The following is a 12,933-nucleotide window of genomic DNA, read 5'->3' as shown; positions in this document are numbered from 1 at the left end:
GTTGCTCAGTAGACTATAAATAACAATAGCGCCCTTTATATGTAATGGTATTTTCCAGTTGGTATTTTCATTCATTTTGCTTAAGGAAACTATTGTATATGTCTTTTTTTTCTCACATGAAAAAATAAATAAAGTCATCACTCTAAAGATGCTGTGTCGTCTGCATTCTATTTAAAAGATTTCATGGATTAATTTAATGAATGTGTCTTTTTTTTTTTGATGGTTGAAATCAAAAATTCTTCTGGCCTGATAACAACTTTCACACCTACCTTGAAACGATCGAGTAACCAATCCTGAAAGAAAAAAACAGACACTCGCGCCAGCTAGTGGACAAGAAATCTTAATCATTTTTATTTTCTTCTAATGGTCCTTGAAAATAAACGCAGGTGATCTGATCTCATATGTAGCCGCAACTGACTTTATTATAACAACACACATACCCACAAACGAAACTGCTTTAAAAAATAGCAAAATGTTATTATTAGCACAATATTTCTTTGAAAACAAAATCTTAAAATTATTATTTCCAGTTCTAGGAAAGTAATAGAAATGTATTGGATATAAATTTGCTCAGCATCCCTTATTTCTCTATGATGATGATGATGATGATGATGATGTTGATTTTAAAGCCGTTGTATTGATGTATGGCTTGGGGAATCATAAACTGTGGAAATCATAAAACCATAAGCTAAAATTGTGGAAATTGAGAGACAGGAAAAGCTGAATCACACTTTTTCCTGCAAAGATATTGCATACAAAAAACAAGAGTCATAGTTAAATGATGCAAATTAATACTTTATGTGACCACCACTTCAAAAAGTCCATACATTTAGTCCACTAGATGTCACTCTTTTCTTTAAGAACAGAAAGTGCCCTGGACCAGAGTGTGCTTTCATGATACACTATACTATTAATATATAATAATAACTTCAGTAAAAGTTAATGGGGCAGTGATGTGACACTTTTTTTTTTTTTTTTGTAAATACATTAAAATTAATCAACAGATTCAAAAAATGACTTGAAAACCTCCTTGCTCATGAAAGAGTCAGCAAACACAAAATAAGAGTTGTGTAATTTTACAGAGATTAAAGAAACACTCTTTAATCATGCAGATTTTGTTCTATAATATTACTAAAATATGAAAAAAAACCACTTTCAAATCAAAGTCTATCAATCTGTTTTGTTGCCATGTAAAGAGAAAATAATAAAAGTTCAGTATGTGTAAAAAATATGGTCTGTTGAAAACGAGTATGTGCAGTATAAGTGGGCAGTTATTTTTCCACTGTAAGTCTGCACTGTATATTAAAATTGCATTTGTTAAACCAACATCACAGTGTAGAGTTCAGACCCGCAGACCAAGACTTTTACATTGAAGATTTTCCTGTGCGTACTTTTTTAAAATTTCTTTTTACTAAACTGTATTCATTTATTTTTATTTTGTATAATTGTTTTGGTTCACATTTTGTAGATAAAGAATCTTCATTTGCACAAATGCACATGTTCATTTTGATCATTGGGAATAGTAAATGTTTCTCAGTTTTTATTTTTTTTTGTTATACCTTTGCATTGAATGGCAGACCTTCAGTGAGGCAGCTCCAGATTTTATTCATGGCAGACTATTGAGGCTCCTTAAACAAGCATCAGTGAAACACAGCCCAAGAGCTGTGTAGACTACCAATGAATTTTTTAGACCTCAATATCTGAATTTTTAAAGCACACTGTTTTTTTTTTTTTTGATTATTGCATAAAAAAAGCTTTCACGGGAAAAAGTTGCAGCCCTTAACTTAGAGAAGCAATAGAATTAGATTGCACATGTGACTTTTGTGCATCAACTACAATGCAACTGCCCTCACAGTTTGAACCTTTATGTCAGTGTTTGGTTGTTGACGTTGATACATTTGACCCATGAACCCCTGGATCTGATTCTCAGGATAAGGGTTAGACTGGGACTAGAGGAAGCAGTGTCTTGTTACAGCTGCTTGTATTATAGAACCCTGAGCCTGCGATCCTTGACTTCACTGTCAATATTTCATGAGCTCTGCTAATCACTCTTTTCGGCCTGCTTTTGTATGGGCAAGACCAAGAAAGGAGGGGTTGGAGAAGAGGCAGGAGTTCGGCATCTTCTGTCACTGTCTGTGACGGAGCTAAGGAGAATGCCGGAGTTTCCATTATTGATGTATGCCAGCATAACTTTCACAATGCCGATACAATGAACCGGAGACACACGGATTTGCCCCATTTCTTTCCTTGTGCCTTGTTTCTGGATGTTTTTAGCCCAAACCGCATGAATGATTGTACCCAGAGCATCAAAACCAAAGTCCCTCCTCTTCTTCCTCTCTGTTCCGTCTCTGGCTCAGCATCTCTCCTCCTCCCCTCCAGCACACCTAGACCATCTCAGTCCAGCACAGGAGAGGATGCTCATCAGCGTCTAGTGGATTTTCTGCAAGAGCAGAAGTGTGAGAAGACAAGTGTTTGAGGGACAGAAGAGCAAGGGAAGGAGAAATGCCACTGTGGGGGTTTGCAGGTCTAAAGGAGAAGCTCAAACCGGGGAAGGAGGAGTTGAAGAACAGTGTGGGTGACTCTCTGGGGAACCTGCAGAAGTAAGTGTGAAGGCAGTTGAATTGAAGTCTAAGCGCTGAGATAAAGATGTGAGAAGATTGCTTGCTTATACATACTGCGTCATGCTTAATTATGAGAATGGATTTAAAAAAGGGATTTTTACAATTTTGTAATCAACTTAACATTTTCTGAGCAGTTGATTTCTGAGATAAATCAATCATATTCCATTTAAAAATATAATTGAAAAAAATGGCAAAGAATACACTAACATATATATACATAAAGTACAGAGTGTAACTATACAGGACTATAGCATATAATATATAGAACTATGTTATGTTTTCAAAGATTTGTGATGAGGGATGTTGGTAGTATAATTTTATTTTAAAAAAAATGTTTCAATGTTTGAAAAACTGTTTTCAGAGTATTTCTACTTTGCAAATTGTTTCTCAAAGAAAGTAAATCTTCAGTTCTTACGTACATTCATATAAATATTCATATCAAATTGTTGTCACAGGATATCTTTACTTGTCAGGGCATCTAGAAATATCACTACATTATTATGCAAAAACATAGCATTTTCACTTTGTATCTGGGCCAGTAATTTAAATGTTATCCAGTTTTAGGTGTACATTTGAAGAAATTAAAAACCTGAAGATTTCACATTAGAGTGAAGTACATGTACATATTTCTTGCACATTAGACAGCTTTATATGTAAGATAATGTACATCATTTCCTGTGTCGGTGTAATATTGCCAGGAAATCTCTAGAGCTTGTAGAACTAGAACTACACTACTGTTAAAATTGCTTCTGTTTGCAGAATTTCATGCAGATTTGTGTATAAACTAAGCATGCATAAAATGCACCATAATTGAATTAATAAGGCAAAGTAGAGCATTATAATAGGTGCACAAGAGGAATGCCATTTCCAAAACAACAAATATTAAAATATTTTTTATTAATATAATTAATTAAATTAGCAATTACAACAATATCTAGTAGAATACTTGCTTTTGAAAATGTACTGATGAAATTTAGTAAGTGTTTTGGCTGTTTGCCACAGACTTTATTTGAGATGCAATGCTATGCTCAGATAGAATGGCATCTAAATATTTTTATTTTTTACTTTTCTTGTGGTAAAAATTGAATAATATATTGCCTTGGATGGATGATTATAATGTAAATGCTGTAAAGTTGTTTCATGGTTATCCTTGCACATGGCTTTATGATGTTAAGAGGTGATACTGTCCTTTTCTGGATAATTTTCTCCATATCTACGTCATTATGTTTTACTTTTATTTTAATTTTTTTCATCTTATGACAATGTTACAAATCTATACAGTCTCCATTCATGCTGTTTAATGAAAATAATAGGAAGCATCTTGAGAGTTCTGAATTCATTTAAAACAAAAGATATGGAAAAAAAAACGTATGGAAACAATTCTGATCTGAATAAGTGTATGCATTGTTCACAATAGCAAAACATGCATGTGATCCATTTCGAGAGTGTACTAGAGCAATACTTCACCTTAAAGTGGCTCATGTGCAATAACAATGCTTCACAAACATCAGGAACAAGCTCTTGAAATGATGCTTCATGATCTTCCATTCACAATCCTCCAGTATCCAGCTTTTACTGAGCTCCTTCCACTGTGTGTAGAAGAACTCAGGTGTGCATTTCAAAATAGACAGATGAAAGAGTAGGATGAGAGAAAAGATGCAGGTTCAGTAATGGAACAGGTGCGTAAGGGCGAGATGGAGGGAGCACCAAACGCAATGTGACCTTTTCAACGCCACACTCTTGCAACCCTTGCTGGCCCCCTCCAACTCCCAGTCCATCAGTACATCACTCATAAATATTGGTATATCACTTTCAAACAGCACTAGAATCTAGATCAGCTAAAGCTACATTTGTTATCCAAAAAGAGGGCCTATTTTGGTTTATACATCAGTTATGGAGTTATATAATTTAATTTTTACAAGCCATGACTATTTCTTAAACATTTTATATCCTACGGTAGGAAGATCGATGGTTCTAATGTGGCTGAAGAGGACAACATTGAGCTGACAGAAGATGGTCGGCCAGTGGCGGCCCCTGAACGCAGCCCACCCCTTTTGGATTGTGGCTGCTTTGGCCTCCCCAAACGTTACATCATCGCCATCCTCAGCGGTCTTGGCTTTTGCATCTCGTTTGGCATCCGCTGCAACCTCGGTGTAGCCATTGTAGAAATGGTTAACAACAACACTGTCTACATCAACGGGACTGCCGTCATGCAGGTGAAACTAGGAACATATAAACTGAAAATACCAAATTACCTTTAAATTAGAACAAGGGAATTTTTAGGTAAAGGGATAGTTCCCCCAAAAACGAAAATTTTTGTCATCATTTACTCACCCTCATTTTGTTCCTTTTTTTCTGGCTTGAATCCTCATTAGTGACTTTTTACATACTGTAGTTGACTGCCACAACTTCCTGTAATTTCCTGCCATAAGAAATTTTAGAAAGAAGACATGACACACACACACACACACATATTCAGAGGTCATTTTACTATGAACATCTTACGATAACTCATTTTAATATCATACACAGAAATGTGCATGCAAAAGTTTTTTTTCTATTTTTTATTACTATTCTTTTTTATTTTATTAATTATACAAAGCTAACATGGTCTCTTCTAATGCTTTTCTCCTTCAGCCAGCTCAGTTTAATTGGGATCCAGAGACAGTTGGGTTGATACATGGCTCTTTTTTCTGGGGCTACATTGTCACTCAAATCCCTGGAGGTTTCATCTCCAATAAGCTAGCAGCTAACAGGTGAGCCTCATCTTGACGCACGGGCCTCCACGCCACGTCTGGAAGGCACGCCTTTGTTTCATAATACAACTCTCATATTACATTCAGTGTTGAAAGGTGTCTGAAGACCCAAGAAACTGCACAAGTGCAGTGGTCAGGGCTGCGAGGGTTGAATTTGTGCCATTTGTTGATTAGAGGAGCGATAGCGGTCTTGTAATAAAAGCCTCACAGGAAAAGAGGACACGTGGCTGACAGAGTTAATAATGAAAGATCCAGCAGTAGATCTCTCGCTGAAACACCAGCCACTGGAATATTACAAGTGTCACTTACACACTGTCTTGGAAAAAAAGAAGCAGATGGATGGATGGATTATATGGAGATAAAGGACAACTGAATGAAACAAAATGACTCTCTTCTGTTTGATCCAGTGATGATGTGCCAGCTAGCATTATGCCTATTCAACCTGATGGGTTTTTCAGCAAAGTGGATTTTGAATGGAGGAAAAAAGGTCTTTGGTAATTAGTTTGCAAAATATTGAAGGTAAAAACTGTATAATTTAATCAGTACAATCAAGTTGGATATCCAATAAAATCTGCATATACATGACAGATCAGGGTTTTAACCCAGGCCCCCGTAGATGCTAAATACAAGCTGTACCAATGCTATATTAGTATCTTAAAGAGAATTTTATTAATATTTAATAAAAAAATTTTTTGTAATTTTTTATAGTCTAAATAATTTTTATTCATTTTTATTTTTGTTTTAGATTTAGTTATTTCAGTACATCAAGCAAAACTAAATTCAATTGATAAATGTTTATATATATATATATATATATATATATATATATATATATATATATAGTATTTATAGAGAGACTTTAAATGTTTTCCTTTGATCACGTCTTAATGAAATACATAAAGATCCTGACTAAAACTAAAAATATTTTTACTCTAATATTCATTGACAATGATAGTTGCACTAATGGTTCCAACTAAATTCAGTGCATTTCTAATGCATTTTGATATTATTTTGTGATATGAAATTCTTATTGCAGTATTTTTCAAGTTACAAAATTACTCTCTAGGTGTCACTAACTCATCACTTTGTATGATGTCAAGAAGAAACAAATATTTTATGATCAATGATAGGACTAATGATAGTTATTCAATTCAGTTATTCAGATAACATTATGGAATTACTTATCATCCTCACTGTCTGCTTTTCCACAAAACTTTATTTATATAAATCTACATTATTTGAGGCTGCATTATGTTTTTATATGGCTTAATTTTGATTGAATCCATGATACCTGCATTAACTAACATTAATAAATATCTCTGAATTATTCTCAGGGTGTTTGGAGCAGCCATTTTCTTGACGTCAGTGCTAAACATGTTTATTCCATCAGCTGCCAGGGTCCACTATGGCTGTGTCATGTTTGTGCGAATCTTACAAGGGCTGGTGGAGGTAAGTGGCCCCCAGTGATCTCATCTTCACACACATCATAAAAGATTTACTTTTTATTATTAATTTACATGTGACATAACCTCACATATTGCATATTCATTTTAAATGGTATGCTATTGATCAGTGTATTTAAAGCAGTAATACATTCAAAGATGAAAATTCTGTCAGTATTTACTCACCCTCATGTCATTCCAAACACATATGACTTCTTCATTTCTGGAACACAAAAAGAGGGTTAGGTATGTTTTGATGCTGATTTATGCTGGTCCTTTGCTGGTTTATGCTGGTCCTTTGCTGGTTTGAGCTGGTCCTTTGCTGGTTTACGCTGGTTCTTTGCTGGTTTATGCTGGTCCTTTGCTGGTTTGAGCTGGTCCTTTGCTGGTTTGAGCTGGTCCTTTGCTGTTTTACGCTGGTCCTTTGCTGGTTTATGCTGGTCCTTTTGCTGGTTTATGCTGGTCCTTTGCTGGTTTACGCTGGTTCTTTGCTGGTTTGAGCTGGTCCTTTGCTGGTTTACTCTGGTCTTTTGCTGGTTTATGCTGGTCCTTTTGCTGGTTTATGCTGGTCCTTTGCTAGTTTACGCTGGTCCTTTGCTGGTTTACGCTGGTCCTTTGCTAGTTTATGCTGGTCCTTAGCTGGTTTATGCTGGTTTATGCTGGCTCATTGTCAGCACATGACCAGCATAAACCAGCTAAGGACCAGCTCAAACCAGAAAAGGACTAGCATAAAACCAGCATCCCAGTGTCAAAACATACCTAACCAGCATATACTGATGACAGACTTAAATTTAAGTCATGATTCACTATTCGTGACGTCATTATATGGGTGAACTGCTCCTTTAAGTATTAATTGGTCAGTAGAATTACATTTTGATTAAATAAAGAAAGAAAGCATACTAACCATGTATAATGTTCACAGGGTGTCACATACCCAGCCTGCCATGGGATGTGGAGCAAATGGGCTCCTCCACTGGAAAGAAGTCGTCTGGCTACAACCTCGTTCTGTGGTGAGTATGTAATATTTTATTAAAACTGTCACGAGACACTTAATGTAACAGAACTCATTGAGGTGTTTTCTTCTTAAATGAGTTACTCACATAGAATCACTTGCTGAATTCGCAATTGCATACTAGCTCTTACCATTTTACGATGTATTTCTATAGCAGGAATAGTAAGAGTTGTATGTGGTTCTGAATTCAGCTTGTTCATTTGTTTAGTTATTGAATGCATCAATGTTTTAACGAATCATTTGAATGAATGATTCAATGACTCATAAAGACATGTGGACAGTGACACCTTCTGGTGTCAGGACGTAAATGAGCTTCACTTTCTGTATGTAAAAGAGTCTTTGTAAATGAAGCAGCACCCTCTCCCATTTTCAAACCTCACTCAAGAATCCTTTCCTATGCCAAGCAGGAAAGTTTACAAGCGCATCCAGTAATAAAATATACATTAAGACACCTTTTCATTAAAATCCCATTTCCTGCAGCTGCCAGACTGTCCTTCAGGCAGACAGAGACACGTGTTGTGCTGAGGTCTGGAGTTGTTGCACGTGTAACTGAGCAGACTACTCTGAGTTTGATGAAGGACTTGAATCCTGGCATTGGCATTTATTGCTTTAAATGTTCTTATAGCTTGACAGCTTGAGTAATGACAGAATCTTCATTTTTGGATGAACCATTAGGCCTACTTAAAAAATCCTACAAATATATGAAAATCTAAAGGTAAATGTAGAAGTTACTACATTAAAATGAACAAAACTAATTCTGCTCTCTCAAAGCTGAACCGAACCTATCATGCCAGTTTCCCTCTGGCAGTTATGAGGCAACCCCCGCAATGGCTTCAAATTATTGAACTGTCATGTGAAGGGATTATTGCAGGTTGATTAATGCCCTCTCTCTTAATTTAACTTTCTTAATTATGCCTTTGTGTGTGTGTGTGTGTGTGTGTGTGTGTGTGTGTGTGTGTGTGTATGGGTGTGTGTGTGTGTGTTCTGGTTGAAAGGATCTTATGCAGGAGCTGTGATAGCCATGCCACTGGCTGGAGTTTTAGTGCAGTATGTAGGCTGGCCCTCTGTCTTCTATATATATGGTGAGTTTAGGGTAAGCCTTTGAAATGTTTTGGTAAAAAATGACACTGAAAATGAAAATCTGTGAGTGATGACATTTATTAACTGATATGCACTTTATGACACATTTGTCAGACTTTAATCAATCAGAATAATTTACATTCTTATTAGTTCTGGGCAATGATTAATCGGGATTAATCACATCCAAAATAAAAGTTCTTATTACCATAATATATGTCTACTGTGTATATTTTTTATGTATATATAAAGACACACACATACAGTATATATTTTGAAAATGTTTACATGTATTAACATATTTATATACATATAATTTAGATGTGTTAAAGTCTGGTTCTGTGCTCATATCCAGGTGTGTTTGGCATAATATGGTATAGTTTCTGGCTCTTGCTGGCTTATGACAGTCCAGCAATCCATCCCACTATCAGCGAGAAAGAAAGGACATACATAGAGACCTCGATTGGGGAAGGAGGCAATTTAATGAGTGCTACTGAGGTAGTTCAAAGTCTTCTTTCATGCATTTGGTATAATAAACTGTGAAACTTTCTATATATATTCAATTTAAATTTAAGATGGCAATGTAGTATCCTAAACTACTTTGTCTGAAAGGACCTTTTTTCTCTCTTTGCAGAAATTTAAAACTCCTTGGCGTGAATTCTTCACATCTATGCCTGTCTACGCAATCATTGTGGCAAACTTCTGCCGCAGCTGGACCTTTTACCTCCTGCTCATTAGTCAGCCAGCTTACTTTGAAGAAGTCTTTGGGTTCCCCATCAGCAAAGTGGGCTGTTATGTGATTTAAAGTTACGGAATCCTACCACAATTCACTCTAAAAGGCTAAATACATGATGTCGGTCTGTTTCAGGTGGGCATTCTGTCAGCAGTGCCACACATGGTGATGACGATCATTGTGCCGATCGGAGGCCAGCTGGCTGACTTCCTGAGGAGTCGGAAAATCCTCTCTACTACAACCGTGCGCAAAATTATGAACTGTGGAGGTAGGCAAAGTCCCAAGCTCACATCATTGGTTGAGTTCTTGCTTTTAAAGGCCTTTTTATGTTAATAAAGGTAACTATAAAGACATAGTGTTGACTGATCCTTTGGGGCCATTCACACATTTTTTTAAAAATGCAATATGCAGAGCAGTGCAATGGAAAAAACGAAAGATCTAGGAATTTTTTTAATTGAACTTGTCTTTTTAGAACTCGGTGGCTGATGACTAAGTTCTGCCATCATCCACAGGTTTTGGCATGGAGGCCACGTTGCTCCTGGTGGTTGGGTTCTCACACACACGTGCAGTGGCCATCTCATTCCTCATCTTGGCGGTGGGCTTCAGTGGATTTGCGATATCAGGTAACGCATGAGACAGGTGTTAGTCATCAGAGTGTCAGTCAACATAATCCTCTGTCTCGTTTGGCTTTGTTTGATTCTAACCATTTAATTTCTTTGTACTTATGCCACATCTCCAGCTTCAATAATACGGGTTGCTCAGTTGTAATAAAAGAATTTAGTAGAAAGGGCATGATGATAGAAGCTGGGGTATTAGTTTCTAAAATTACACAGAAGAAGATCTAAATGTGCGAAATGTATTTTTATTCTTTGACACAGGATTCAATGTAAACCATCTGGACATAGCTCCTCGCTATGCTAGCATTCTTATGGGGATCTCTAATGGAGTAGGTACCCTGTCTGGAATGGTGTGCCCCCTCATTGTTGGAGCACTTACCAAACACAAGGTATTTTACTTCATCAGCTTATGCTTGTGCACAGAAAAACATAATACTATATGCACAAGGAATTGTTTTTAACCTAAGAGATACAATCACACGCAAATAGCTTCCTTCTTCCATGAAGTCATTTTCCTTATATTAGATAAGGGGAAATTTTAAGTGTGTAAATATTCCTGGATATTCAAAAACATGACATAATATATATATATATATATATATATATATATATATATATATATAAATATTTATATATATATATATATATTTTATATATATATAAAGCACTTCTAAGGGGTCCTTAAAATAGCAAAAAAGTATTCCAAAAGTAGTCAAGTATTTAGTATACATAATTATATTGAAATGATCAAACTATAAAAGATGCAAATTAAACTTATTTCATAATACAATATAGTATAATTAAAATAATAAATTAAAAATATTCTTTCCTACTGTTTTTAATTTGTAAATTAATGCTGTAAATGGTCTATATCATGGAGCCTCTGAGGGATCTTATTATGAGGGATCTTTGAGTCAAAAAAGTTGAGAACCAGTGATCTATAGTGATACATTGTAAAAAAATTTTTTTAAAAATTATTACTTATAACCAATTATGAAATTATATATTTATATAAAATATATATATATTTTTTTAACAATGTATCACTAAATTCAATTATGGACAGTTTAGTGAGGTTCTTAAATATAAAAAATGGAAAGTAACTGTAAGGTAGTAGGTTAAAACTCAAAAGCTCAAACAAGTTCACCCTCACCTCTTTTGCTTTGGAACAAGACACTTAAGTTTAAATTAACCCTTGAATGAAAAATAAGCAAATTGAATGTGCATTTTTGTTTTACACAAACATATTGCATGTCCTCATTACATTTCTATATCCTCAACAGACTCGCCTGGAGTGGCAGCATGTTTTTGTGATTGCTTCCATGGTGCATTACACTGGCGTGATCTTCTATGCCATCTTCGCCTCTGGTGAGAAGCAAGACTGGGCCGATCCTGAGAACACCAGTGACGAGAAATGCGGCATCATTGGGCAAGATGAGCTGGCTGATGAGACCGAGCCCAACAGCGACAGTGCCCTGGCCACCAAGCAGAAGACCTATGGAACCACAGAAAGCTCTGCAGGCCGTAAGCAAGGCTGGAGGAAGAAGAGAGGGGTGACCATGCAAGCAGATGAAGATCACGGATCAAATCATTATGAAAATGGGGAATATCAGAATCAGTATCAATGACATTTTGGTCACCAAACGCCCAAGACTGAGACCTTAGGTGTAGGAGGATTTATTTAATTAACCCACGCTGGGAATACAACATTCCACCTGACATTTGACACAACAGTATATTTGAGTTGTGAAGAAATATTTTGGATGGCTTCCTTTATGATTTCATCTTGCTGTAGAAGCTGAAAGAACAGTCACATGTGAAAGATCTGTGAGTAGTTATTTGACAGCTGTAGGCAGACATAGTTTCAGCTGAAGTCTATACTACCTGTTTAAAAGTTCAGTACAATATTTTTAAAGAAATTTTTATTTTTTTATTCAGCAAGGATACATTAAATTGGTCAAAAATGACAGTGATAATATTTATAATGCTACAAAAGAACTTGCTATTTTTTCTTTTTTTTTATATAATTTCCATTTATTAAATAATGGTTTTTTTTCTTCAGCACCAAATCAGCCTATTAAAATGATTTCAGAAGGATCATGTAGGATCACTGAAGAATGGAGTAATGGCTGATGAACTTTAGGTTTTGCATCACAGGAATAAGTAACAATTTTAAATGTATATAAAATATAAAACAGTTACTTTAAATGTAACTTTAAAAAAAGTGCAGCTTTGGTGAGCATAAGAGAATCTTACTGTCGTCCCAAAAGGTCCTTAAAAATGTCTGAATATCATTGCCAGGGGCGCCGTAAGGAGAGGGGGAGGTTAGGATGATTCTAGAATGGAGGGGGAAACATGATTTCTACCGAGGGGAACACAATCGTGACACTAGCTCAGGCTAGCAAACTAATAGCTTTACAGTAAAACAAACCATAATATAATATATAATATATAAAATATATAAAATTTCTTTTTATATCTAGCATACTATAAGGCTGACAGCAGAATATGCATCAGTTCTTTTTGATTTTATGTTCTGATTGTTGTCAGCTTTGCAAAGAAAGCAGATGTATAGTACATAAACAGGTAAAAGAGTCAGAAACATTGTTCTGTGCCTCCGTGGCTTTTCTTGCATGTTGTAGTGCAGCCTCCACAAACCTCTTTGCTAAATTCAA

At 35.7% G+C, this 12,933-nt stretch overlaps 1 protein-coding gene across 1 annotated transcript; it reads left to right on the top strand.

Moving 5' to 3' along the window:
* The first annotated feature begins 1,571 nt into the window (after positions 1 to 1,571).
* On the top strand, positions 1,572 to 12,618 carry slc17a8 (solute carrier family 17 member 8). Its single transcript, XM_059507173.1, has 12 exons — positions 1,572 to 2,600; positions 4,582 to 4,837; positions 5,259 to 5,377; positions 6,712 to 6,826; positions 7,742 to 7,829; positions 8,827 to 8,913; positions 9,264 to 9,406; positions 9,543 to 9,692; positions 9,777 to 9,909; positions 10,154 to 10,264; positions 10,520 to 10,647; positions 11,542 to 12,618. The coding sequence occupies exons 1-12, from the start codon at positions 2,503 to 2,505 to the stop codon at positions 11,884 to 11,886; spliced, it is 1,773 nt and encodes a 590-aa protein (XP_059363156.1). The 5' UTR covers positions 1,572 to 2,502; the 3' UTR covers positions 11,887 to 12,618.
* Positions 12,619 to 12,933: the final 315 nt, after the last annotated feature.

Source organism: Carassius carassius, chromosome 23 (genome assembly GCF_963082965.1).
Source record: "Carassius carassius chromosome 23, fCarCar2.1, whole genome shotgun sequence".
In the NCBI taxonomy this organism is placed as follows: Eukaryota; Metazoa; Chordata; class Actinopteri; order Cypriniformes; family Cyprinidae; genus Carassius; species Carassius carassius.
This window is presented reverse-complemented; position numbering and strand designations above follow the sequence as displayed.